This window comes from Mustelus asterias, chromosome 11 (genome assembly GCF_964213995.1).
Source record: "Mustelus asterias chromosome 11, sMusAst1.hap1.1, whole genome shotgun sequence".
In the NCBI taxonomy this organism is placed as follows: domain Eukaryota; kingdom Metazoa; phylum Chordata; class Chondrichthyes; order Carcharhiniformes; family Triakidae; genus Mustelus; species Mustelus asterias.
Genome location: NC_135811.1, coordinates 83895495 through 83920555, shown reverse-complemented (window position 1 = coordinate 83920555; position 25061 = coordinate 83895495). Strand labels below are relative to the sequence as shown.

At 42.4% G+C, this 25061-nt stretch overlaps 1 protein-coding gene across 1 annotated transcript; it reads left to right on the top strand.

The window, feature by feature from the left end:
* Nucleotides 1-1506: 1506 nt before the first annotated feature.
* tmub2 (transmembrane and ubiquitin-like domain containing 2) lies at nt 1507-19103 on the top strand. Its single transcript, XM_078223883.1, has 4 exons — nt 1507-1727; nt 6579-7199; nt 16687-16984; nt 18963-19103. The coding sequence occupies exons 2-4, from the start codon at nt 6601-6603 to the stop codon at nt 19071-19073; spliced, it is 1008 nt and encodes a 335-aa protein (XP_078080009.1). The 5' UTR covers nt 1507-1727; nt 6579-6600; the 3' UTR covers nt 19074-19103.
* The last annotated feature ends 5958 nt before the right edge of the window (nt 19104-25061 follow it).

The following is a 25061-nucleotide window of genomic DNA, read 5'->3' as shown; positions in this document are numbered from 1 at the left end:
TTGTAACCATTTTTAATAAAGGAGCTGTGATATATTGAATTGTGCGATGTTAGTTAAATACTATAAAAATACAGAATAGTAGATGCAGAACAGTAACTAAGACAAAGAAACCAAAGTGACATGGACAGTTAGAATAAAGGCATACAAAAATAGATAACATTGACTTATGTTGAATCAAGTAAAATAAACAGAGAATCGCGAATTTAATACTCCCAAGTGTAAATAGAACAAGTTAGGAAGCCTTATTAAACAGGTTAACAGTTGTACAAATAAATAATGGGGTGGCACAGTGGTTTGCACTGCTGCCTCACAGCACCAAGGACCTGGGTTCAATTCCGGCCTTGGATCACTGTCTGTGTGTCTGCGTAGGTTTCCTCTGGGTGCTCCAGTTTCCTCCGGGTGCTCCAGTTTCCTCCTACAGTCCAAGGATGTGCGGGTTATGTTGATTGGCCATGCTAAATTGACCCTCGTGTCAGGGGGATTAGTAGGGTAAACATGTGGGGCCATGGGAATAGGGGCTGGGTGGGATTGTGGTTGGTGCAGACTTGATGGGCCAAATGGCCCCCTTTTGCACTGTAGGGATTCTATGTCTATGAGACATTAGCCTGTATTTTCTATTTACAGATATTGGCTGAATTGTGTATTTCAAACATTGTGTTTATATTGGTTACACTGGGTGGAGTCTGCACGTTCTCCCCGTGTCTGCCTGGGTTTCCTCTGGGTGCTCCGGTTTCCTCCTACAGTCTGAAAGACGTGCTGGTTAGGTGCATTGACCATGCTAAATTCTCCCTTAGTGTACCTGAACAGGCGCCGGAGTGTGGTGACCGGGGGATTTTCACAGTAACTTCATTGCAGTGTTAATGAAAGCCTACTTGTGACACTAATAAATAAACTTAACTTCAATGCAGAATAACAAGAGTCCTACAGAAAGAGCACAATATTATAAGGCAGAGAGCTGAGTAGTTGGGTTAATTAAATACATGAACAATGTAGTTACACAAGCCTCCTCTATATGGTAAAACACCTGGGGCTGATGAATCGGTGTCAGCTACAACCTGAAAGCAAACTTGCTGGGATTCACTAAAGGTCTCTGTTTGATTTAACTGGGTGGTGTCGCTGCCTGGGGCGAATGTCCGTCCAGGAGCTGCACCCACACCACCACCACCCTGGGCTACAACCTTCCCCCCCAGGTATCGATAGCAAGTTGCGGTGACGTCGCGGCTCGTCTCGGCAGATACCGGTGACGTCACTACGCAGCCTGGCCGGGGCGGAGTGAGAAGCGCAGGTTGTGGTGACGTCACGGCGCGGCGTGAGGAGCGCGGTTAGCCATGACGTGCGGCGGGACGAGACAAGCGCAATTTGCGGGTGGCGCACGGCGAGACCAGGAGAGCGCTGGACGCGGTGACGTCACGGCGCCAGCCGCCGGGTTTCGGTGACGTCGCGACGCACGGCTGGGCGAGAGGAGCGCAGGGTGCGGTGACGTCGCGGCGCAAGCCGCCGGGTTTCGGTGACGTCGCGGCGCACGGCTGGGCGAGAGGAGCGCAGGTTGCGGTGACGTCACGACGCACGGCTGGGCGAGAGGAGCGCAGGATGCGGTGACGTCGCGCTGTGTGTGTGTGTGTGTGTTGATGGTGGCGGTGGTGGTGGATGTTGGGAGGAATCTGCTGAGCCGACATTTCGCAGGGACTCGACTCCCAGCGGCCCGGTAAAATGGTGTTAGGGGACAGGTGAGGTGGCGAGGCCGCGGCAGACGGGCGAGTGAGTGAGCGAGAGTGATATATATTCTATGAGTGCAGTTACTCGAGTAACTGGGCCGGGCCAGTGTGACAGCTTCACTCAGGGCTGGGCAGTACTGAGGCCGAGCCTTCCTCTGCCAAAAGACAGGGATACGGGGGGGCAGCCCGTCCAGTCCTCAGCCATGCATCGCCTCCCCTTTGGGTAAAGTTGTGAACTGGAGATGCCGGTCCCGGCCCAGCCCCTCAGATGGCGGGAGGAAAGGCAGCGGAGTTTAATTTGACAGAGCCATCAGTAGTGGGGTTTGCAGCTTGCCCAGGGGAATACTCTTGTGGGCAAAGCCATGGTCATTCTGGAGGCCACTGTGGGCATGAAACCCACCCGGGAACCCAACGTCTTAAATTCGAGTGGTGCCGAATCACAGAATCACCAAACTCTGAAATAAACAATTGTGGAAAAATGCTGTGGAAATAGTGTGCAGCAAGAATTCTAGAATTGTTACAGAAATCAACTGAGATGGTTCAAGTTTAGGTATTGCGATATCTAATGGGGGTGATCTTAAAATTCTGGGCTGTTGAAATCAGTCCACTCAGAAATGTGGAAGAGTTTATTTCCTACTGCAAAGAACCCATAAAATCTAAATCGGGTTGGTTAGCTATAACCACTGTGTGTTGTACCTGGCACTTGACCTACCAGGCATCAAAATCCCTTTGCTATGTCTCAAGTTATCTCCTGCCTGTTCATGCAAAGGTTATTTTAAATGGTCTGACTTTTATGGTATACTTTCTGATTTCTATGACAATGTACAATTATGACTAGGTTAGAATAAAAGTATTTCACAGTACCAAGTAAGTCGGCAGGTCTTTCATTAGTTCAGCTACTGTGTAAAACCAGTATTGAATTTGTATTTTAACTACTTAGCTAACAGAATAAGTATTGAACTATGGAATGTAATCCACATCCCACTTGTGGTACTGAGCATAACTTATTCTCGGTCATGGTTATTGGTTGAGTCTACATCTAGGAAATGAATTGCATCTCTCCGCTCCTCATCATGTATTTTCCACATTCATCCATCTCTTACTAAGTCGAGAAGGGAATGCAATTATCCTTGCTCCCATATGATAAACCTCAGAGCTCTGAAGGAAATATTAAGCAGAAAGATGACTTACTGGTTGATGCTTCAGCAATACTGCATGGATTTATTTGTTTCAAAGAAAACATACATTTTGGAGCCTGTCCTTAGTTTGTGTCACTGTGAGGCAAGGACTTAAACATGTATTGTTTTAATTGTTTTGACTCGAGAAATGCAATTAAGAAAAGGCAAGTTATTATATTTCTTCAGATTATCATTGTTACTATGAAGATTTTAAAGTTTTGTTGAAATAGAAATAAAGTACAAGTGTTTTAAACAGCTCATCTCCAATTTCAGTGTAGAAATGCTGCTGCTTTCATTATTATTAATAGAGGCAATTAGGAATGGTACTGTTAGCTTCACTTTAAGAATGTGGACCACAGCAGTGCACTGCTGAAGAGTCTTCCGATTAAGGATAGATATGTTCTGTGGTGCACTTTGGGGTGGAAGATAGATGGAATGTTGATTGTTGGTGATATTAGTTAATAAACAGTTGACACATTTGTATGGCCGCCTTCTGCCCAGTATTTTAACAGAGGCCCTTAACTGTTTTATTTTAAAAGTGGTATTGCTTCATTAAAATAGTATTCAGAGCAATGTCAAACAAATGTGTTAATACCAACAGTAATTCCTAGACTAAATTAGCCTCAACTGTCAGGATGAAAGTTTAAATGTGATTAAAGATAACTAACTCACTGTGGCCAAATTTACGAAGGATGTCATTGGTGATTTTTAGCAGGGAACACTAATGTCAGGGCAGAAACTGAATTTAACAGATTAGAGGAGAGAATGATGGGAGGAACACACAGAAATGGGTTGTAATAACAAATTCAAGGTCTTTAGAGAGGGAAGAGGTGCCTTTAAAAAAAGGCAGTAACTAAAGAGGACAGAAGGACAAAGGGTGTTTAAGAACATGATGAAGACAGGCCTCTTAAAGATGGGCGAGATAAGATTGCAGCGAGAGTGTGGAAGCATTGGGTCAAGTGGAATTGGCTGTGTACTTTGTTAAGGCTTGGAATAAGCTGTTATGGGGAGGGGGAAGAGACGAAGGCAACTGAACAATTGGTAACAATCTAAGATGAAGAAACCAGTAAGCTTTTTATACTTAGACGTGAAGGCTTTAAAAGCATGGAGATTAATAAATAGGTATAGGCTTCGAGAGCTTGGATTACCATGGATTGGTATGGGGGTGTTGGTAGAAGATGCTGTCTTAGAGCCACAGATTGAACAGTAATGAGGTAAGAGATATTGATCTTGGGAGTAGAATACTTTTTGCCAGTTTTGCAGACAGTATCAACATTGAACACTTCCAAGTTCAGCATAGCATGAATTAGGAGCTAAAGAAAGCCCTTTCTATTGTACCTACTGAGGTTACTGGAATGTTGACTGTTGTCTCAAGAGGACTGGAGTAGAAAGGGATGGAAGTTGTGCTACAGCTATACAGTGCTCTGGTTAGAGTCTATCTGGGATACTTCATAGAGCAATATAGAATTGGAGAATTGGCTTTGGAGAGGGTGCATTGCTGATTCACCAGAATAATACAGGGCCTAAAAGTGTTCACAAAAACTGAAAATGCTGGAGAAACTCAGCAGGTCTGACATCATCTGTTGAGAGTAGAGACAATATTTTGAGTCTGGATGACCCTGTGTCAGGGCCCTGGTAAAGGGTCATCCAGACTCAAAACGTTGGCTCTATTCTCTCTCCACAGATGCTGTCAGACCTGCTGGGTTTCGCCAGCATTTTCTGTTTTGGTTTCAGATTCCAGCATCTGCAGTATTTTGACTAAAAGTGTTAAATTGTAATATGTCACATAAACTGGATTTGTATTCCCTTGAAAATATAGAAGGTTATGGGGTGGTCTGATTGAAGTGTTCAGGATGATTAAATAATTTGGTAGGATGAATAGAGAAGGCGTATTTTCACTGGTGACAGAGTCCAGAATAAGCTGGCAGAACTTTAAAATTAGAGCTAAGCAGTTCAGGGGTGATGTCAGAAAGCACATCCTCACAAACAGTTGTGGAAATCTGGAGTACGCTCCCTCAAAGAAAACTATTGAGACTGCGTCAACTGAAAATCTCAGAACTGAGATGGTTGATGGGTGTGTGCGGTTATATTTCAGATTGCCCAAGGTGGTTGCAGTGGCACGATAAAATAAGGGAATCCTGAAGGAGATTATTTGATATTTGTTTCCACTCTGAAAATTCTTCATGGTACCTACCAGATGCCGGTGTGCCCACTGTTGGGTAACTGAGATTAAGTTGAGGAGATGATCTCCACTCCCAAAAATCCTGTATCTTCATTGTAGTCCATCAATCTGAAATTACACTGTAAGGGGTTAAGCCTATTGCAAGTTGCAGTACAATATAGACAGCATTTTATCTAATTTCTAAAGGAATGGGACAGTTGCTTGTGCTGTTCGCAATGTTATTGTCTACAATTTCCTGGAGAAAGAAAGCAAAGCCACTTGTCTTTCTCCTCACTGTACTGTTCATCCATTTTTCTCTTGATTTTTTTTATCATTCTACATTAATATCTGCATGACTGCAGATATTAATTGAACTGTGGCTAGAAGTCATTCATAAGACCTTTTACAGTGCAAATTCACCCAGCCCCAACTATCTCTACCATTATTAGGGTAAATGGTTCTCCTTGGCTTAGTCCTTATCAAGATCACCAGCCACGTGATACCTTGTGCCTTATTTGTAACATCATTCCATACCACTGTTGATTTGCTCAGTCTTGCCTCAGGTGTTTGGCTGTTGAAGTCTTTTAATTAAGTTTGTTATTGCACTATTGCTATTCTGCCGCATCGAGTGTGACCTTGACCTCTCGCCTTTTGATATCATTTTTCTTTGTTTAGGTTTTTTGCAGCATGTCGCAACAGCTCTGTAATTGAAAAGTAAAATATTTTGCAAGCATTGAATCCTTCCACCATGGCCCGTTTTAAAGAAGAAGCAAATGACATGGTGTGATAATTAGCTTCTTTAGTTTTCTGTCTGATTTTTTGAGTAGTTTTGTCCGAGTGCTGCCCTTTGAATTGGGAGAACTGGCTGGGGCAAATTAATGTGTGACAGTGTCGGGGTCTTATTCTGGTCATGTTTTAATTGGGCTTTCACACATTGTCGCAAACTTTTCTGAATTGTCTTTTTAACTCAAATCATTCGATAGTCCAACCTTTTTTAATTCCCACTTTGCTATTTTGCTTATATTGGTGAAAAATTAGTGCAGGCTCAGAATTTTTAATGCATAATTGCACCTAATTGTCATCAGTAAGTTGAACAGCAAAACCTATTTGAATAGAATCAGAGAATCCTACAGTGCAGAAGGAGGCCATTCGGCCCATCGAGGCTGCACCGACCACAATCCCACCCAGACCCTGTCCACATATCCCTACATATTTCACCCACTAACCCCTCTAACCTATGCATCCCAGGACACTAAGGGGCAATTTAGAATGGCCAATCAACCTAGCCCGCACATCTTTGGACTGTGGGAGGAAACCGGAGCACCCGGAGGAAACCCACGCAGACACGGGGAGAATGTGCAAACTCCACACAGACAGCGACCCAAGCCGGGATTCGAACCCAGGTCCCTGGAGCTGTGAAGCAGCAGTGCTAACCACTGTGCTACTGTGTTTGTGTTGAGGATGGCAAAACATTGTCAGTAATGTGTCGGAATCTGTTCTAACAGTGTTTTTATTTTCTCTTAGTACTTTTGAGAATTTTCTATAAATGGACACCACCGCCATGTCATTTATCGAAGGAGTTGGTGATGAAGTTACAGTTCTGTGTGGAATCGTTCTCCTGGTACTGGCACTTGTTCTTGCCTGGCTCTCCACGCATGTTGCTGATCGTAGTGATCAAATATTTGGGACCATTGTTACGACCGGGAACTCATCATTAGTAGGTCTAAGCAGTGTAGAGAGGTATGTGGCGAATGCAGCAACGCCTGAAGCAGATGAAGCACAGTCAGCCACTGCACCTGTTGAGCAGAAACCAGAGGAAGAAGGCGATTCTGGGACGGGAGCATCACCTGGAAACAATGGACCCACAAGTGAGCAGGTGCCAATTGAAGGAGCTTCCAATTTAACCGATCCGAGCCTCGATCCCCTTTTGAACATACAGGGTTTACGCAAGAGAGCATCAACCAGTGCGATTAGCACCAGAGAGGGACTGGACCGGACACTGCCTGAGAACTGTAACATTCACCCTCACACAGTGGATAGTGGTGAAGAGGGCGAAGGGCAAATTAAAGTACGGCTGAAGTTTTTAAATGACACTGAAGAGGTTGCACGAGTGAAACCAGATGATACCATTGGGTTTCTGAAGAGGTAAGATATTTGTAAGTTAAGATTATTCAGAAGATTTAAACTCACCTTTTATCGCGGCGTGTTTTGCTGTCAGACTCTCTGGAATGGCAAATTAAAATTATTTTTAAGATGCTAATAAAATGTCAGTTGTGAACATATATTTTCAAAACTTTAATTTCTAATATTTGGAAAAAAACAAATCCTATGTGCAAAACATTACTAGCTTTTATAGCATAATCTGTTGACTGTCGTAACAGCTGAAAGAATGTAAATGTGCAAACAATATCTGGGTTGACAAAGACCCAGGAGTTTGGTTGCTGCTGGCTGCAAGCTGAGCAGGTATGACCTGCCAGAGGAATCTTTTGATGAATGACTACATCTCACCACACTTGTTTTTAAAGCCTTTCAAAGCATTCCTGCTGAGACACTGATGAGATCTCAATGTCAATGCACGAACTTGGTGACTCCAAATTACCTGTTGGAGGGCTCTGCATTCTCCTGTGAGCCACTAATAAGATAGATAAGTTTTCAGAGTTCTTCCAAGGATTTATGTCTCCCCTTCAGAAAGGCCAATCTTTTTATCTTTAATAAAATCTGCCCTTCCCCGTCTTGTGGAAAATGCCACGAGGTGTTTGGTGGAACATAGTCCATCAGCTGCCTTTAACAGCCACATTCTCTAGATGCGTTCAACCAGGTCATAATTCTTCTGCACTTCACCTGCAGGTGACTGTTGTAATCTGTCAGATTCATGCTCAAATTCCTCAAGGCAAGAACTCTATTTCCTCAGGCAAGGAATTCAAGCAGCTGGACTTGCGGGGTTGTCAGTTCCTTTTTAGAGCCAACTCCAGTGACCTGCTAACTCCAGTTATCATGAGCAGAGGATTTGGGGTTGTCTTGTAAACCTATTAAGACTTTGAAGATGACTTTGACCAGGTTAATGTTTTTATTAAACAAATAGCAAATTAGGTAAAGTTGAAGTCAATGAAAATCAGCAGGGGGACAGTTTCCTCTGGTTGGAAGATGATTGTGGTTGCTGGAGGTCAGCCATCTCAGCCATAGGACATTGCAGCAGGAATTCCTCAGGGTAGTGTCCTCGGCCCAATCATCAACTGCTTAATCAATTACTTTCCTTCCTTCATGTGGTCAGAGTGATGATGTTTGCTGATGAATGCACAATGTTCAGTACAATTCACAGCTCCACAGATACTGAAGCCGTCTGTTCCCGTGAGTAACATTCAGGCCTATGCTGATGAGTGTTAGGTAGCATTTATGGCACTCAAGTGGTAGCTAATGACCATCTGCAACAAGAGACAATCTAACTGTTGTCATCTTTATGTTCAAGAGTATTATCATTGCCGAATGCCCCACCATCAACATCCTTGTGGGGTGACAGGGGAAAACGGGACCATTGACTAGAGACATAACTGGACCAGACATATAACTACTGTGGCTAAAAAAGCAGATCAGGGCTGGGAATTCGCCTCCTCACCCCCTAAATCCTGTCCAACATCTACCAGCCACAAGTCAGGAGTGTGATGGAATGCTCTCCACTTGTCTGGATGAATGCAGTTCCATCAACACTCAAGAATTTTGACACCATCCAGGCAAAGCAACCCACTTGTATAGCAAAAACAGAAAATGGTGGACAAACTTGACAGGTCTGGCAGCATCTGTGGAGAGAGGAACAGAGTTAACGTTTCGAGCCCATATGACCCTTCTACAGAACTGAAAAAGATAGAAGCAACCCGCCTGATTGGTACCCAATCTACAACCTTAAACATTCGCTCTGTCCAACAGCAATGCACAGTGGCAGCAGTGTGCACCATCTTCAAGATGCACTGCAGCAACTCACCAAGGCTCCTTCAACAGCACCTTTTCAAATCTGACTTCTACCACCTGCCTGTCCTCTGCAAGATGAGGAGAATGCCACCACCTGCAAATTCACATCCAAGCCACACATCTTGACTTGGAATTATATCGCCACTACTTCAGCATCGCTGGGTCAAAAGACCTGGGACACCCTTTCCAACAGCATTGTGGGTGTGGTACTTGCCCCATGGTTTGCAACGATTCAAGAATGTGGCTCCCCAGCACCACCACCTTCTCAGGGGTATTAGGGGTGGGTAATAATGCTGGCCCAACTGGTGATGCTCACATCCTGTGAACAAATAAACAAAAGGTGCTGCCATCAAGACCTTAATGTGATGCCCAGGATCGATCTCTGGCAAATCTGACACTCATATGCCAAGGTAGGTGCCACTGCACTGTAATCTGGAGTTCTTGAAGGGTTGTTTATAAGCTTTTGTCCCAGCACACCAGCAGGATGTACACAAGAAGCCCAAGCCTCCTAGTTCCTCTGTCCCTAACCACCCAGTGGGTGATTTTGTTGGTCAACCTCTGGAAACCCAGCTTGAGAAATCTCTTTGTTGCCTATCATTTCCCAGCGGAGGTACATTGTTGCAAATGCTTAAATCAAATGAACAAAGAGCTGAGCTAATCCCTACATTTGGGAATCAGAATTGCGGTATATGCTTGTTTAAAGTTGAATTTTTGAGACCAATGTTCTGGGCAAAATGTTAAAAGGGTTGACTTTTACATTGATAATGCGGGGCTCACTTTCAACTAAAACACTCCTGACCAGCACACCTAGCATGGATAACATGAGTCTCAAAGGGATCTTTAAGGTAATGGGGGAACACTCTCTCTCTCTCTCTCTCTATTAAGGAACCTCCCTAATCACCACTACTCGTTAAGAGGAAATGGAGGCATCAACTGGGCTTGCGGTTTCCATGCTGTTTTGGGGCTAGGGAAGGGAAGGGCCATGCAGTTGGAAAATGTCATGCTGACAGCACCTAGACCTTGGTGCAGGGATTTGCACTGACTTGGAATTTTTAAGGGCCTGATTGGCAAGGCTTGAGCCTCCTCTCCCCCCCCTCAGGAACATTGAGGACACAAGACCTGGTCATTTATTTAAAGCTCGCTCTGGAAGTTCTCTCTCAAATCCTGTTTCCAAGTTTATTATTTTAATAAGCCTTATTAATAGGGGCATAGTGTACAAGAGCAAGGAGGTTAAGTTGAACTTGTATAGGAACCTAGTTCAACCTGGAGTATTGCTTCCAGTTCTGGGCGCTGTACTTGGGAAATATTCGAAGGCATTGGAGAGAGCGCAGAAAAGATTCATGAGGATGGCTCTAGGGATATAGATTGGAGAAGGTGGGACTGTTTCCCTTGGAGAAAAAAAACCGAGAGGAGATTGAATAGAGGTATTAAAAATTTTGAAGTGTCCGGACAGAATAGATCGGGAGATACTATTCCCACTCATGAAAGGATTGAGAACAAAAGAGTATAGAGTTAAAGTAATTGCACAAGAGGCAAAAGGCACATGAGAAAATAACATCACATGCAGCGATTGGTTAAGGCATGGAATGCACTGCCTGAGACTGTGGTGGAGGCAGATTCAATCGAAGCATTCAAAAGGGAATTAGACTGTTATCTGAAAAGGAAGAATGTGCACGGTTACAGGGACAAGGTGGGAGAATGGCACTTAGTCAACTGCTCATTCGGGTGTAGACACGATGGGCCCAGTGGCCGCCTCCTGTGCTTTAACAAGCTGATTCTCAGATCTACCAATTCCTCTCCCTACAAAAAAGTCCAAACAGATCTACACTCTTCCTGCCTTAATAGCAAAGTAGGAACTGGAGGAAAATTTAACTTTTTTTAATTAATTAAGGTTTTTGATGTGATTGTAGAGATTGTACTTTCGTACTGAAATTTTGGGGCTTTGATTGCAGAAAGGATAAGGTCAACTTTTACATGAGGTATGTACTTAAAAAGGAACTTTTATTAGGTCAAAATTTATGGGGTCAAATTTTAAAGGCGCTGGATTTTTACATGAGTATATTCGGTACTTGTGTTTGAACCTGGAAGCATTCTAGCAGCTGACATGAATCGTGTGCTTCAATAGGCCATGGGTAAGAGATTTGATGGGGATGGGGTAATAAAGTTGCAGTGTTTGTGAGCTTTGCAAATAATTAGGGTCCTGTGCCCATTAATATCTGAAAATGTATCCGTGTGCTAATTGGTTGCAATGATTGCCCTCAAAAATTAATGTGTTAGCTGAGGGCATGAGTGCAGCGACATAAATGCAAGTCTGTTCGTTCTTTCTGAGGATAGATCCTGAATGGCTTCAGATAGTTAGTTCAGGAGATTCACTGACTGCACTGGACTGCGAAAATGCTTCCTTTTAATGTGGTTGTTCAATTGTGGCACAGTTAAAGGTTTCATTCCCTAGACAGTAGTTACCAGCTGTCCCACTGAGCCGTAAATCTACCCTAGTGTTTATGAAAGGCAGTTATATTGTTGCAGCCCAGGCACAGCCGCGACACACACCCATCCTTATTTACATCATTGGCTTGTTTGGATCACTTTTATTAGAAGCCTGCAAAGGTGAAAATTGCCAACTAAAAACGATTCCTTTTGGATCCTAATTAAAGATACTAATTCAAGATCTTTTTGTCTTTTTTGAACAACTCCAGAAATTCTTCCACCCCAAAATATTTCAGAGCATAGTATCTCCCTCACACCAAGGACTGCAGCTGTTTTCAAAATACAACTTACAGATCGGCCGGTCTGGAAGATTTTTAATGCTAAATGCAAGGTTCCTGAGCCTAAGCCTTGCCCAGTGCTCTTGTTGTCATTCACCAGTTTGAAACTTTTTTTCTTGGCACCTTAGCTCTAGGACCAACTATCAGTATTCAGCTTATCTAGCAGCACTCGTGATGATTATAGGGCAGCTGGAGTCAAAACCTTTGCATGGTGTGGATTCAAACATTATATGAACAGGCTGAGGTCCAAGGCATACAGGTACTTTACAAAGCAAGAATTGGCTTTTATAATGTAGCTTATCACATCTCTCAATCATCTGAAGTTGCTGCATGTATAATATATTGCTATGGAGGTGAATCACAGAGCCATTTTGTGTAAAACATATGAACATTCGCCTCTCAAACAGCAATACAATAAATGACCAGTTGATTTGGTTTTAATGGTGTTAGTTTCCACTTGAACCACCAGTAAAGCAGATGGAGCTTTTAGCATCTCATCCAAAGATTGCATGTCCGGCAATGCAGTGCTCTCTGATTATGGGAAACACAGTGGTTAGCACTGGTGCCTCACCGCTCCAGGGACCCGGGTTCAATTCCGGCCTTGGGTGACTGTCCATGTGGAGTTTGCACGTTCTCCCCCTGCCTGCGTAGGTTTTCTCCGGATGCTTCGGTTTCTTCCCACAGTCCAAAGATGTGCAGGTTAGGTGGTTTGGCCATGCTAAATTGCCCCATTGTGTCCCAAGATGTGTAGGTTAGATGGAATAACTGTGGGAAATGTGTGGGGTTACGGGGAGAGGGCCTAAGTAAAATACTCTGTCAAAGGAGGTGCAGACTCAATGGACTGAATGGTCTCTTCTGCACTGTCGGGACTCTATTGCTCTGAAGTGTCAGTTTGGACTATGCATTCACATCCTTGAGTAAGGGTGGAAATCCCTCTTTGGGCAACACGGTGGCACAATGGTTAGCACTGCTGCCTCACAGTGCCAGGGACCCGGGTTTAATTCCGGCCTCGGGTCACTGTCTGTGTGGAGTTTGCACATTCTCCCTGAGTCTGCGTGGGTTTCCTCCAGGTGCTCCGGTTTCCTCCCACAATCCGAAAAGTGTGCTGGTTAGGTGCATTGGCTATGCTAAGTTCTCTCTGTGTACCTGAACAGGGTAAGAAGTCTCACAACACCAGGTTAAAGTCCAACAGGTATATTTGGTAGCAAATACCATGAGCTTTCGGAGCACAGCGCTCCAAAAGCTTATGGTATTTGCTACCAAATAAACCTGTTGGACTTTAACCTGGTGTTGAGAGACTTCTTACTGTGTTCACCCCAGTCCAACGCCGGCATCTGAACAGGCACTGAGTGTGGCGACTAGGGGATTTTCACAGTAACTTCATTGCAGTGTTAATGTAAGTCTACTTGTGACACTAATAAAATAAACTTTTTAAGTCAAGATAACTGCCAACTGAATCAAGCTGCCACTTGTTAATCTAAGATCCCTACATTTCAGCTGTCTCTGTACAGATCATAGAGCAAAAAATGTAATATGTGAATTGTAGAAGGGTTTCAGTTTGGATTTAGATGGAATGGCCCTTTCTGCTAGTATATGCAGACCTTGGTATGTTATGGGGTGTGTATGTTCCTATTCTGAAAGAGACTGACAAAGTGATAGTTAATGTGTTCTACATTATTGTTGCTTACTCGGTTAGGAACCCAAATAATATGTAATTCTCTTAGTTAAACTCTGTGACCTGGAGTCCCTGCTGGATATTGTCTACATTACCTCTTGGGAAAAGTTTTTTATCTTTAGCAACTCTCAATATTTTGTCCTTCCAGATCAAATGAACAATTTTAATTCTCTATACAACTAAAATTTTTCCATGCTGCTTGTTTGTTTCTTGAGATTTTTTGTTTGTTGGAATATTTTGTTGTATTGACTTTAATTGAATATTTAAATTTGTGCCGGGGGTAGGAAAGGGAACATCTGCCAAGAATCCCGCTCTTGAAGCTATTCCCTAATTCTTGCTGGGTAACTTGTGTATATAGGCATTGGATGAAGATACGGTCAGGCTCTCCCATGGATAATAGCTTGCCAGCATTGGTTGTCTTGATTTGTGTGTAAAGAATACCTGTCGTGATTTGGGTGAAGCTGAAGAGTTGCCAGTGGTGGCATCTCACTGATAAAAGTCATCATCTTCAGGAGTGGAAAGGACACATTTGTAGGGATGCAGAATTGAAGGGGGAAAGGAATATGTGAAGTGTTCTGTTCTACCGAGCCTGTATATAGATCATCATAGGGACTGCATAAAGGACTGCATAAAACAGTTGCTTATTCCTTCCTGTATAACATGAAACTTTTTATTCAAATTTGAAAATCAAAATTTGTCTCCCAGTACATTAGGATATTTTGCATAGATGCATTCCATTGGTGCCTTTTCCTGGTATCTAAAACTTTCATGACCTACTCTTCTATTTTACATTCTCATCTTGGTGAACTGATACCCAATGGTCCCTTGTTGCTCAGAGCTAGTCAATGGTCTCTCTGCCCTCCTTATTTTTTCATCAATCATATCCTTGATTACAGTACATTTATATAGAAACCCTACAGTTCAGAAGGAGGCCATTCGGCTCATCGGGTCTGTACCGACAACAATCCCAAAAGGCCCTATCCCCGTAACCCCACATATTTATCTCGCTAATCCCTCTAGCCTACGCATCCCGGGACACTAAGGGGCAATTTAGCATGGCCAATCAACCTAACCTGCACATCTTTGGGCTGTGGGAGGAAACGGGAGCATCTGGAGGAAACCCATGCAGACATGGGGAAAACTTGCAAACTCCACACAGTGACGCAAGCCGGGAATTGAACCGAGAGCCCTGGAGCTGTGAGGCAGCAGTGCTAACCACTGTGCCACCGTGCCGCCCAAACACACAAGAACACAATAATTAGGAGCAGGAGTAGGCCATTTGGGCCCTTGAGCCTACTCCGCATTTGATAAGATTATGATTGATCTGATTGTGACCTCAACTCCACTTTCCTGTCTGCACCCTCCCCGTAACCCTTGACTCACTTGTTGATCAAAAGTCTGGCTAATTTGGCCCTGAATATATCCGGTGACCCAGTCTCCAGTGCTCTCTGGGGAAGAGAATTCCACAGACAAACAATCATCTGAGAAAAGATTTCACATTTGTAGTGATGGATAGGGAACAGTGAAGGTTAGCTGTAAATCATATACTGATCAATGGAAGAATCTACGGAGAATGAGGGAGGGGGGAACATCATAACTATTGTTTGTTTGAAGTAATTACTCATTGCCAGTGTTTTGGCCAGTAGCTTCACTTTGTGGAATTTTGTAAAAATATATATTGTATTTTTATCATTTGAAAAGCCTAAAGGCAATTAATGCTGTTCCATTCAATCACTTGTTATTGATGAAACACTTCATCCATTGGTGTATGTACATTACAGTAGGTTAATGTTATCTTTACAAAGACAGACAAAAATGCAGTAACATTGTCAGTAATTTCTAGCTTAAAATGTTTACTCCAAACAACACTTGCCATTTTGCTAGCAACAATTTTCATTATTAACAACATCAGAACACTGAAAAAGAGAAGTTGTGAATTTTTTGACCCAGTAATCACCATAAACAAGTGACTTCTGCTGCGATTGTAATGAGTGATCTATCCAAATGGATAACATGGGCCAGGTCAGCATATCAACTTGTTGGACATTTTAAGAAATACAGGAGTTTTTAACTGAAATATTGAAAGCTGTGACAAACGTTATTTCAAGTATTCTGGAAATAGATTGCTACGTTTACAGATTCCTGAATGAAGGACAGACGAGGATTATAACTTCATCCGGACCAGTTAGTATGGGACTTGAGGTTCAGTGAAGGTGAAAAGTGGCAGTACAACAAAAAATGTGACGGGAGAAGTTAAAACATGTGGCTACAAAACTTTCCAGTTTAAATTCTTCTCAACCTACTCTGTGTAGTTCTTTCAATACCTGAAATCTTAAAATCATAAATGAAGATAGCTCATTCTGAGTTGTGGGGTCTAATGATACAGTATATCTGAAACCTGCTCCTCAGCTGTTCATTTAAGAGCAAGAGTTATATCAATTCTGAGTCTGCTGCCATATCTTGTAACTAAACCATAGAGATCAGGAAGGTGCCAAGATTGATCTCCAGTTATGCTGAGCTAATTGATCACAACTGGGATAAAGTTTATTTTATTAGTCACAAATAGGCTTACTGCAAGGAAGTTACTGTGAAAATCCGCTAGTCACCACACTCCGGCGCCTGTTTAGGTACCCTGAGGGAGAATTTAGCATAGCCAATGCACCACCTAACCAGCACGTCTTTCGGACTGTGGGAGGAAACCGGAGCACCCAGAGGAAACCCACGTAGACGTGGGGAGAACATGCAGACTCCACACAGTGACCCAAGCCGGGAATCGAACCTGGGCCCCTGGTGCTGTGAGACAGCAGTGCTAACCACTGTGCCGCCCCAAGCTGCGGTTGTCTTCTGCACTGAGCTAAGGAGTGTTTCTCACTGGTTGCCATAAGCAACCCCTGCTGCAAATGCCAGATGTGTTGCTTACTACACGTGCTCCTAACACACATACTGGGCATTTTGACAAAGTGCAAAAGAGTGTCTGATAGCTGTGGAACCATACCCTAGCAAGAAGTCAGAAACTTCAGGTGAAGCGGAGAAAATTGACAGAACAGAATCATGGAACATCTTGTATAATCAGGTGTAGACTTTCTTTTTGTCACTGTTAATGTTAATATATTGTCTGACCTCAGCATTATTTCTATATTTAGAGTTTATGAAAATTGTTCTAATTTTCTGACTCGCCTCTTCCCATTTTCTCTCCCTGTTTCTGTGTCCCCTTTCTCCCTCTTCCCAGCAAATACTTCCCAGGGCAAGAGCAGCAAATGAAGTTCATTTACCAGGGCCAGCTTCTGCAGGACCAGTCCCGCACCCTTGGCTCCCTCAACATCACAGATAACTGTGTCATCCACTGTCACATTTCGCAGACTTCATCCTCCCCTGGTCCTGCTGTTTCCTCCGTGGTGGAACAGAACCAAGCTGCCCTTAACGTTGGCAATCTGATGATCCCAGTTTTTGTCATTATGCTTGCTGTAGTCTGGTACTATCGCATCAATTACCGCCAGTTCTTCACTGCACCAGCCACCGTTTCCCTGGTTGGTGTTACCGTTTTCTTTAGTTTTCTTGTGTTCGGCATTTATGGTCGATAAAGGCACAGTGATGTTTTCTCATTCATCTTGATCATTGCTTATCCACCCCAACTGAATGTGGTGTTACTGGTCAATGTTGAAATAAGATGTGATGTGGAACCAGTGTATTTAAAACATAAAATGGGGAATCCAGCTTGGCACTTATTTTTGAGTACCACGCTGTTGGCAACTTACTAGCATTTAATGATATAAAATTTTTAAAAGCCTAGCTAGGAAAATGATCATTTTCAATTAAGCAGAGTCTGGAATGGGGACTTTTACTGTTGATTTATAAAAGGGTAAGATTACATTGAGCCAGATAATGTTTCACAGTCAAATCCTGATGAATGCAAAGCAAATCACCCCCCCCCCCCCCCCCCCCCAAAAAAGACTTTAAGGAACCGTGAATATAGAAGTTCAGGTCTTGTTTTCGATGAAGATTTAATGGCCTATATAAAAATTCAAGTTTTAAACTCACTGATTATTGCCCTTGACTATCAGAAACATCCTCGCCCTTGTGGCATCGAAGGTGTGTGTGATTGGATTTTCTATAGTGCCAGTGAATGGAAATTTACCATGCGTGAGGCATGCATTTCTCCGAGCTCCACTATCTTTACAGTAGTCAGCTTGTAAGCCCTAAAGGTTGATTTTAGGAGACAAGTGTTTCCGTATTACTTTAAAGCATGATATATAAAAGCTATCCGTCATTGCACCAAGAGACAAAGCCTTGTTCGGTGGACAAAGAAGGTGTTGTGTTATGATGTTACAGAGGTCTCCGAAAGCCAGGGAGATGGAGACTATATTAAAAGATATACCCTTCACTGTCCATAACCGCTCAATGCCTTTATTCACGGCCGTTAGCAAAGGAGCTCAACAGATGATCAATTCTACGAGTTTTACCCCCTGATTTATTTTGAATGTCAGGCTATGTAATATTTACATGATTTTTTTTTTATAATTGCTTGATCATGTTACGGTGCAGCAACCATTGTATTTGCATAACTGTATTAAGATGTGTCCAATCTCTGGTTTGTTCCACAACGGCTTTCCTGATATCGTATCATGTTATCCCAAGATTACATAGTACTACTTGCAGTTAAAGATCAGAGTTTGAGAGAGAGAGGACAGCAAAGCTAGCCAATGTACAAATTAGACAGCTTTATAGAGAAGGGAAGTTCTACAACCAGAAAAGGCAGCAAATATTTAAAAAGTGGACCAGTGGAAGATGGAAGAAATTGTTTCATAATCAGAAAGGGAGTTTTACAAAACCAGTTACGAACTGAGAAATGTGGCATATTGCTTTAAGGAGAATACAAAGCAGCAGAGATTCCACTGGAATGTCTATCACCTATTTTAAACCCAAGGTTCAGTGTTGTAAAGGTGTATTTCACCTAAATGTGTTGTCTGAAAGGTGGGTTATATGTGCTTAGTAGCCCCTTTCACTGAGTCTAAAATTCCACAGGACTTGCAGCAAAGATTGGCTCAAGTGATGTGTTTAAGTTAGTACTTCTCTGACCTCACTATTTTCAAACAACTTTATGAAGAGAAAGCTGCTTAATTTGAAGTTACTTTCAAAAGAAAAATAATTGGTATAATCCCAAAGCACAGGTGGAAAAAGTAATCTTAATGAGTGCTTGGAAAAGGAAAAGTACCATGGTATACCCTGAGGTGAAAGGGAAACAGCGCCTGAAGGAAGAGGAATGCACCCTGTAAGGTCAGGAGACCTTGGTGTGAGCTGGTGCCTAGAAAGAGTGGGTGGGAGTTTAGTGAACCCAAGGGGGAAGGGGAGGTTGTGATCAGAGGGTGAGGGAGCACATTGGCTACATAAAGAGAGACTCCGTGTAGTTGGTGCCCAAAGGGATTGTTAATATCTCTGCTGCTTTTATAACTTTTTAAAAATAGTTTGTGCCTTTGCGATTTTAAAACATTGCTGTTTATTTTTCAGATCTGTAGAACAGACCTGTGTTGTGCTGAAAGAGGGCATTGGGATATTGGGGTTAAAATCTGTAACATTTCTGAAATGTTCTCCCTATGTTTCGCAATAACAGCTCATTGAATGTAATTAAACACATACTAGTTCTGAGTTTATGGTGGTTCATTTATTTATTTACATATATGATATGGAAACTGGTACTGATTGAGTACAAGTATGTCTGTGCTTTGTCAGTGATGGTGCACATATGAGAACATAAGTTGAATATTAGGCCTATCAAGCCCGCTGCATCATTCTGTAAGATCATAGCTGATCTGATTATGGTCTCAACTCCACTTTCCTGTCTGCACCATTTGTCAACCAAAAATCTTTCCAACTCGGCCTTGAATGTATTTAATGACCCAGCCTACACTGCTTCTGGAGAAGAGAATTCCACAGTGACAGCCCTCAGAAAAACATTCTCCATCTTAAACTGTGGTCATTCTCCTTTCAAGACCCCGCTCGTATGTTTCAATAAGATCACCTCTCTTCTAAACTCTAATAGTGCCTAGAATATTTAACTTGTAGTTCCATTAAGTATTTGTTAATCTATGGCTGTATTTATCAACATTTTAAAGGAGCTTATTGACACTGCTAATTTCACTGAGTGAGGAGGGAATTCCTATCTCTAACCCTGTCGCTAAATAAGTCTTTTTTGAAGCTTTGGCTATTTTACCCATTTCTACAACTTATATATTTAAAAACATTTTTACATCAGTTTGCTTTTTTTGCAATTAAACAGCTTGATCATATTTCTATAGTTTGATTCTTTTTTGAACAATTCTTGAATACAATTTCCTTGAAAGGATGTACAAAAGTTGCATATTTTTAGTGATTTGATGTGTTACAATTTAGAGCCATTCTTTCTACTTGGTGGATGATGGGAGTCTGGGTAGGTCAGTGGGTGTCTTAATTTAAACAGAAGAGTAACAAATAATGTTTTGCTCATTTTTTTTGCTGCGTTTTTTTGAAATTCATTTTGATTATGCCAAACCTTTTCTTTCTGAAATTCACTCATTGGCTCTCCCTCAAGTGAAGAAAAATATAAATGTAGCTCCTGCAAAAAAAGTTGAACAAGCCTGATCCAACTCTTATTCATTCTCTGTAATTTGTTCATCTAATTGTCTCAACTACTAGTGTTAGGAGAGTTCCATAGTCTAACCATTCCAAGGAAAGAGGTTTCTCCTGAATTAGTGACAGATAGCATGGTTTTGTAAGAGGGAGGTCGTGCCTTACAAATTTGGAGGAGTTTTTTGAGGAAGTGACAAAAACGGTTGATGAAGGAAGGGCCGTGGATGTCGTCTATATGGATTTCAGTAAGGCATTTAGGTCCCACATGGCAGGTTGGTTAAGAAGGTTAAGGCTCATGGGATACAAGGAGAAGTGGCTAGATGGGTGGAGAACTGGCTTGGCCATAGGAGACAGAGGGTAGTGGTCGAAGGGTCTTTTTCCGGCTGGAGGTCTGTGACCAGTGGTGTTCCGCAGGGCTCTGTACTGGGGCCTCTGCTATTTGTGATATATATAAATGATTTGGAAGAAGGTGTAACTGGTGTAATCAGCAAGTTTGCGGATGACACGAAGATGGCTGGACTTGCGGAGAGCGAAGAGCATTGTCGGGCAATACAGCAGGATATAGATAGGCTGGAAAATTGGATGGAGTTTAATCCGGATAAATGCGAAGTGATGCATTTTGGAAGAAATAATGTAGGGAGGAGTTATACAATAAATGGCAGAGTCATCAGGAGTATAGAAACACAGAGGGACCTAGGTGTGCAAGTCCACAAATCCTTGAAGGTGGCAACACAGGTGGAGAAGGCGGTGAAGAAGGCATATGGTATTTCTTTTGATAGGTGGAGAAGGTGGTGAAGAAGGCATATGGTATGCTTGCCTTTATAGGACGGGGTATAGAGTATAAAAGCTGGAGTCTGATGATGCAGCTGTATAGAACGCTGGTTAGGCCACATTTGGAGTACTGCGTCCAGTTCTGGTCGCCGCACTACCAGAAGGACGTGGAGGCGTTAGAGAGAGTGCAGAGAAGATTTACCAGGATGTTGCCTGGTATGGAGGGTCTTAGCTATGAGGAGAGATTGGGTAAATTGGGGTTGTTCTCCCTGGAAAGACGGAGAATGAGGGGAGATCTAATAGAGGTGTACAAGGTTATGAAGGGTATAGATAGGGTGAACAATGGGAAGCTTTTTCCCAGGTTGGAGGTGACGATCACGAGGGGTCATGGGCTCAAGGTGAGAGGGGCAAAGTATAACTCAGATATCAGAGGGTGGTGGGGGCCTGGAATGCGCTGCCAAGTAGGGTGGTGGAGGCAGGCACGCTGACATCGTTTAAGACTTATTAGTTGGATATATTACTATAATGCATTATATTATTGGTCCCATGGTAATGAGCAAGATGGAACTCTTATTTGATACAGGTTCTTATGTTCTTATCAACTTTGCACCAGACATTGTTAGAAATAATTAACATTCCAATAGCAGTGACCTGCTGGACTGAATTTGGTGCAACATGCTCTTAACTCATAGCCTGTGTGTGGATATACATGTACCACCGGGCTCTGCCAATATGGATGTTATCAGGCAGATTGTAATCAAATTCAGCAGCATATTCAAAGTGCAACACTACTGCCACTGAATTTGCTCTGCATCTTATTGGAAGTATAAATCTTCAATATGCACAGTGGCTACTTAAGTTTACTGCCTGCCCCAAATAATTTCTTAGGTTAGCTGTTACCCCATTGCTACTGGATACCCCTTCGAGAATGGGAGGTTTTTCTTTAGAAAGGTGATGTGACAAGTGACCATTCCAGAGCAGCAGAATCTTACTTTAAAGATATTGTCCCTTACTTCCCAATGACAAACCGGTTGCCTGTCCAGAACCAGTAATGTGACTGATAGGCAGTGTAAGGGGTACAGTTTTCAAAGGGGGCTGGAGGTATAGGTGCACATATCATTGTGACAGGGCAAGTTGAGAGAGCAGTTGTTATGCAAGATTCTGGGCTTTATAAATACAGGCATATAACACAGAACATTGATAAACCTGTCTACAACACTGTTTTGGCACCACTGGATTGTAGTATTCAGTTCTGCACACCACACTTTAGATGATACAAAGTTAATAGGGGGTTGCAGAAAAGGTTCTTCAGAATGGTTCTAAAATTGAGGAGCTGCAGTGACATTGATAGACTGGGGAAATTGGAGCTCTCAATTGGAGATGAGATTTGATAGAATATTCAGTAGATAGGGAAAAACTGTTCACAAACCAAACACATCAATTGAAGATTGGCAAAATAAGTGAGTGGTTATGATCTGGAATGCACTGCCTGTGTGTGAGATGGAGAAAGATTCAATTAAGATCTTCGAAACAGAACTGGATAATTAGAAGTATAGAATCCCTACAGTGCAGGAGATAGCCATTTGGTCCATCAAGCCTGCACCAACTCTCCAAAGGAGTCCCCATGCATATACCATGGCCAATTCACCTTATCAACACATCAGGATTAACTGCACAGAAGCGAGCCTGACCTACGTCCCACCCTGGCTGGGTTCAGCTTGGGCAAAGAAATCAGCCCAGCTTTTAAGTTTTTCTTATCCCACACCCCAACCCTCCCAGACCCAAAATATGGAAAACTCCCATTTGCACATCTTTGGACTGTGGAAGGAAACTGGAGCCCGGGAGAAACCCCACACAGACATAAGGAGAACCTGCAAACTCCACACAGTCATCCGAGGCCGGTATTGAACACGGGACAATTATTTGAACAGAAAAAAATTTGCAGGAGGACTAGGTGAGTTGGCTCTTGCAGAGCCATACAACAGATCTAATGGCAGCCTCCTGTGTGGTAAACATTCTATAATTATATGCTGAATAGTGATGAGAATAAATTGAAATTCATTTGGCAGGTCATATACTAACCACTATTGAGAACCAGATAGACAGCAAATCAAAATATTCAGAGTTCAACTGTACACCTTTATTTACACTGAAGCAGCATGTAGTCACTATGGGTTACAGAAATATACAGTGAACCAGCATTCTGTTTGGGGATATGTATGACAAATTAAAACTTACAGGACCCTAAATTTATTAACAGATATAACTGCATGCATATTTCAGTGTCACTGCACAAGTCACAAAAAAACTGAGCCAAATGTTATATACACAGCTTGTTTCTCTCTTCAACACCCCCCGCCCCCCCCCCATCCCGAAAACTCGTGATTATACACATTATCTTGCTCAAACCTGCATCCAAATAAATAAAACTTGCGTTTCCAGTTTCACAGCCAAAGACAAAAATAACCGATTGGCGTCATGAGGCTTTCAGTGCTATACAGTCGACCAGAGCGATCTCTGCTTCCAATGTAATGCTGATATTAAGGGTGCTTATTTTCACAAAGGAATTTTAAAGTTGCATTGAACACAGAGGGGATTTTTAGCTGTGGAAATCACGGATGTACCTGTTCACATTCAGTAAGTCTTGTTTAGATTCTCTGTATCCCACACAGCAAAGTATGCATAGCTAACTGTAATCCTCACCTATAAATAGCAAGTTTACAGGATTACTCTGTGCCTCTAAGCTCTCACTCATTGGGTCTGTAGGGTCACTCCCTCCTGCCCACACATATAATACAAGAATTCGGTTTTCAGTCCACTATTAACAGAAGCACGGTTGACTTTAATAATGAAACTTGCCAAATTCACACAATATTCACTAAAAAAAAATAAACGAGTAACGGGTATGTCTGTCAGTGCCCAGTATAAACATATCTACCAATTTAATGCAAATGTAGACATACCAGTGCTGTTACAGGAAATTAGACATGCCTGGCAGTGTCACTATATTCAACAGTACCAAAAATACAGTAAAGCCAGTGCCAATATCTTAAAATATTGATTGAGCATTCCAACATCACCAGCTCCATTAGTAAGCCTTTAGTACCAATAGGAACTTTATCACTGCAACTAAAACATGCTGCAAGAATAGGGTTGCTGGCATAATGAATACTACTCTAGTGCCAAATGTCTGCACTTTTCCATATAAAAGTGAGCTTGTGTTCAAGTGGAAGATTTGCATGAGGTTCCCACCTCAGCATGGTGACAGAGGGGGTCACTATATAACATTTAAAAACAAATGATATTTTAAACTTACTGTCCATCACAAAGATGCATGAATGTTTTTACTTATCTAGGCACAGTATAGCTTTTCTAACATCAAAAATAAGGAGCCTGACGAGTTATCAAATATCATTAAAAGGAGAACATTTTATGTTGAGGTAACACTTCCATTTTCAAGCACAGTATGTTTACAGGTGTGGATATATACAACCCTATGAACTGCATCAGCCATATGACTCCATTCAGAAGTAAGTATAGACTCCGACATCAAGACACAAGTCTGTTAGTAAAAATATTTAAAACAACCAACTGTTGTAAATGTTGTAGTAGTACCCTCATTAAGAGGATTCTGAGAATAACCATTTCCATCCAAGATGTTTAATAACATTACATGCTGCACATCACACACAGCAACCCATTATCTACCCTGACTGGCTATCCATCCAGCCCCTCTGTGCAGGCAGAAAATTGGCTTGGTCCACAGACTCCATCCTGATGCTTAAAGCCTGCTTTTTCCTCTGAAGATACAATAGCTTGCATTCAAGGCTGAGCACTCTATCATTTCAATTTCTACCTGGAAATCGATCAGGCTCACTGGCAACAGACCCGCCACTGCAACACATAACACTTCTGATCAATGTCTAATTATTGCACTAGAAAGGCACAACAATCACCTGGTGCATAAACTATTGAACTGATAAGTGGAAAACAGGAGCAAATATTTTTGTTATGAACTAGCACACACAAGGTATACAGCTATAACCCCAATTGACAATACAATGGGTGGCTACTGACCTCTCTGACCAGCAGGTGGTACTCCAGCCCTAACTCACAATACAAATACACAGAAAAGGCAAATTATCACTTATAGAACTAAAAGGGATCTTAATCCCAGTCTGACGAGCATTCGCTTCCCATAGGAAGGCCAGGTTACCCAAGAACTAAAGA

Coding starts and splice junctions, on each gene's coding strand:
- tmub2 (XM_078223883.1), top strand. CDS start 6,601: ATGGACACCACCGCCATGTCATTTATCGAAGGAGTTGGTGATGAAGTT. Junction 7,200..16,686: donor ACCATTGGGTTTCTGAAGAG/GTAAGATATTTG, acceptor CCCTCTTCCCAG/CAAATACTTCCCAGGGCAAG. Junction 16,985..18,962: donor CACCAGCCACCGTTTCCCTG/GTTGGTGTTACC, acceptor TTTATTTTTCAG/ATCTGTAGAACAGACCTGTG.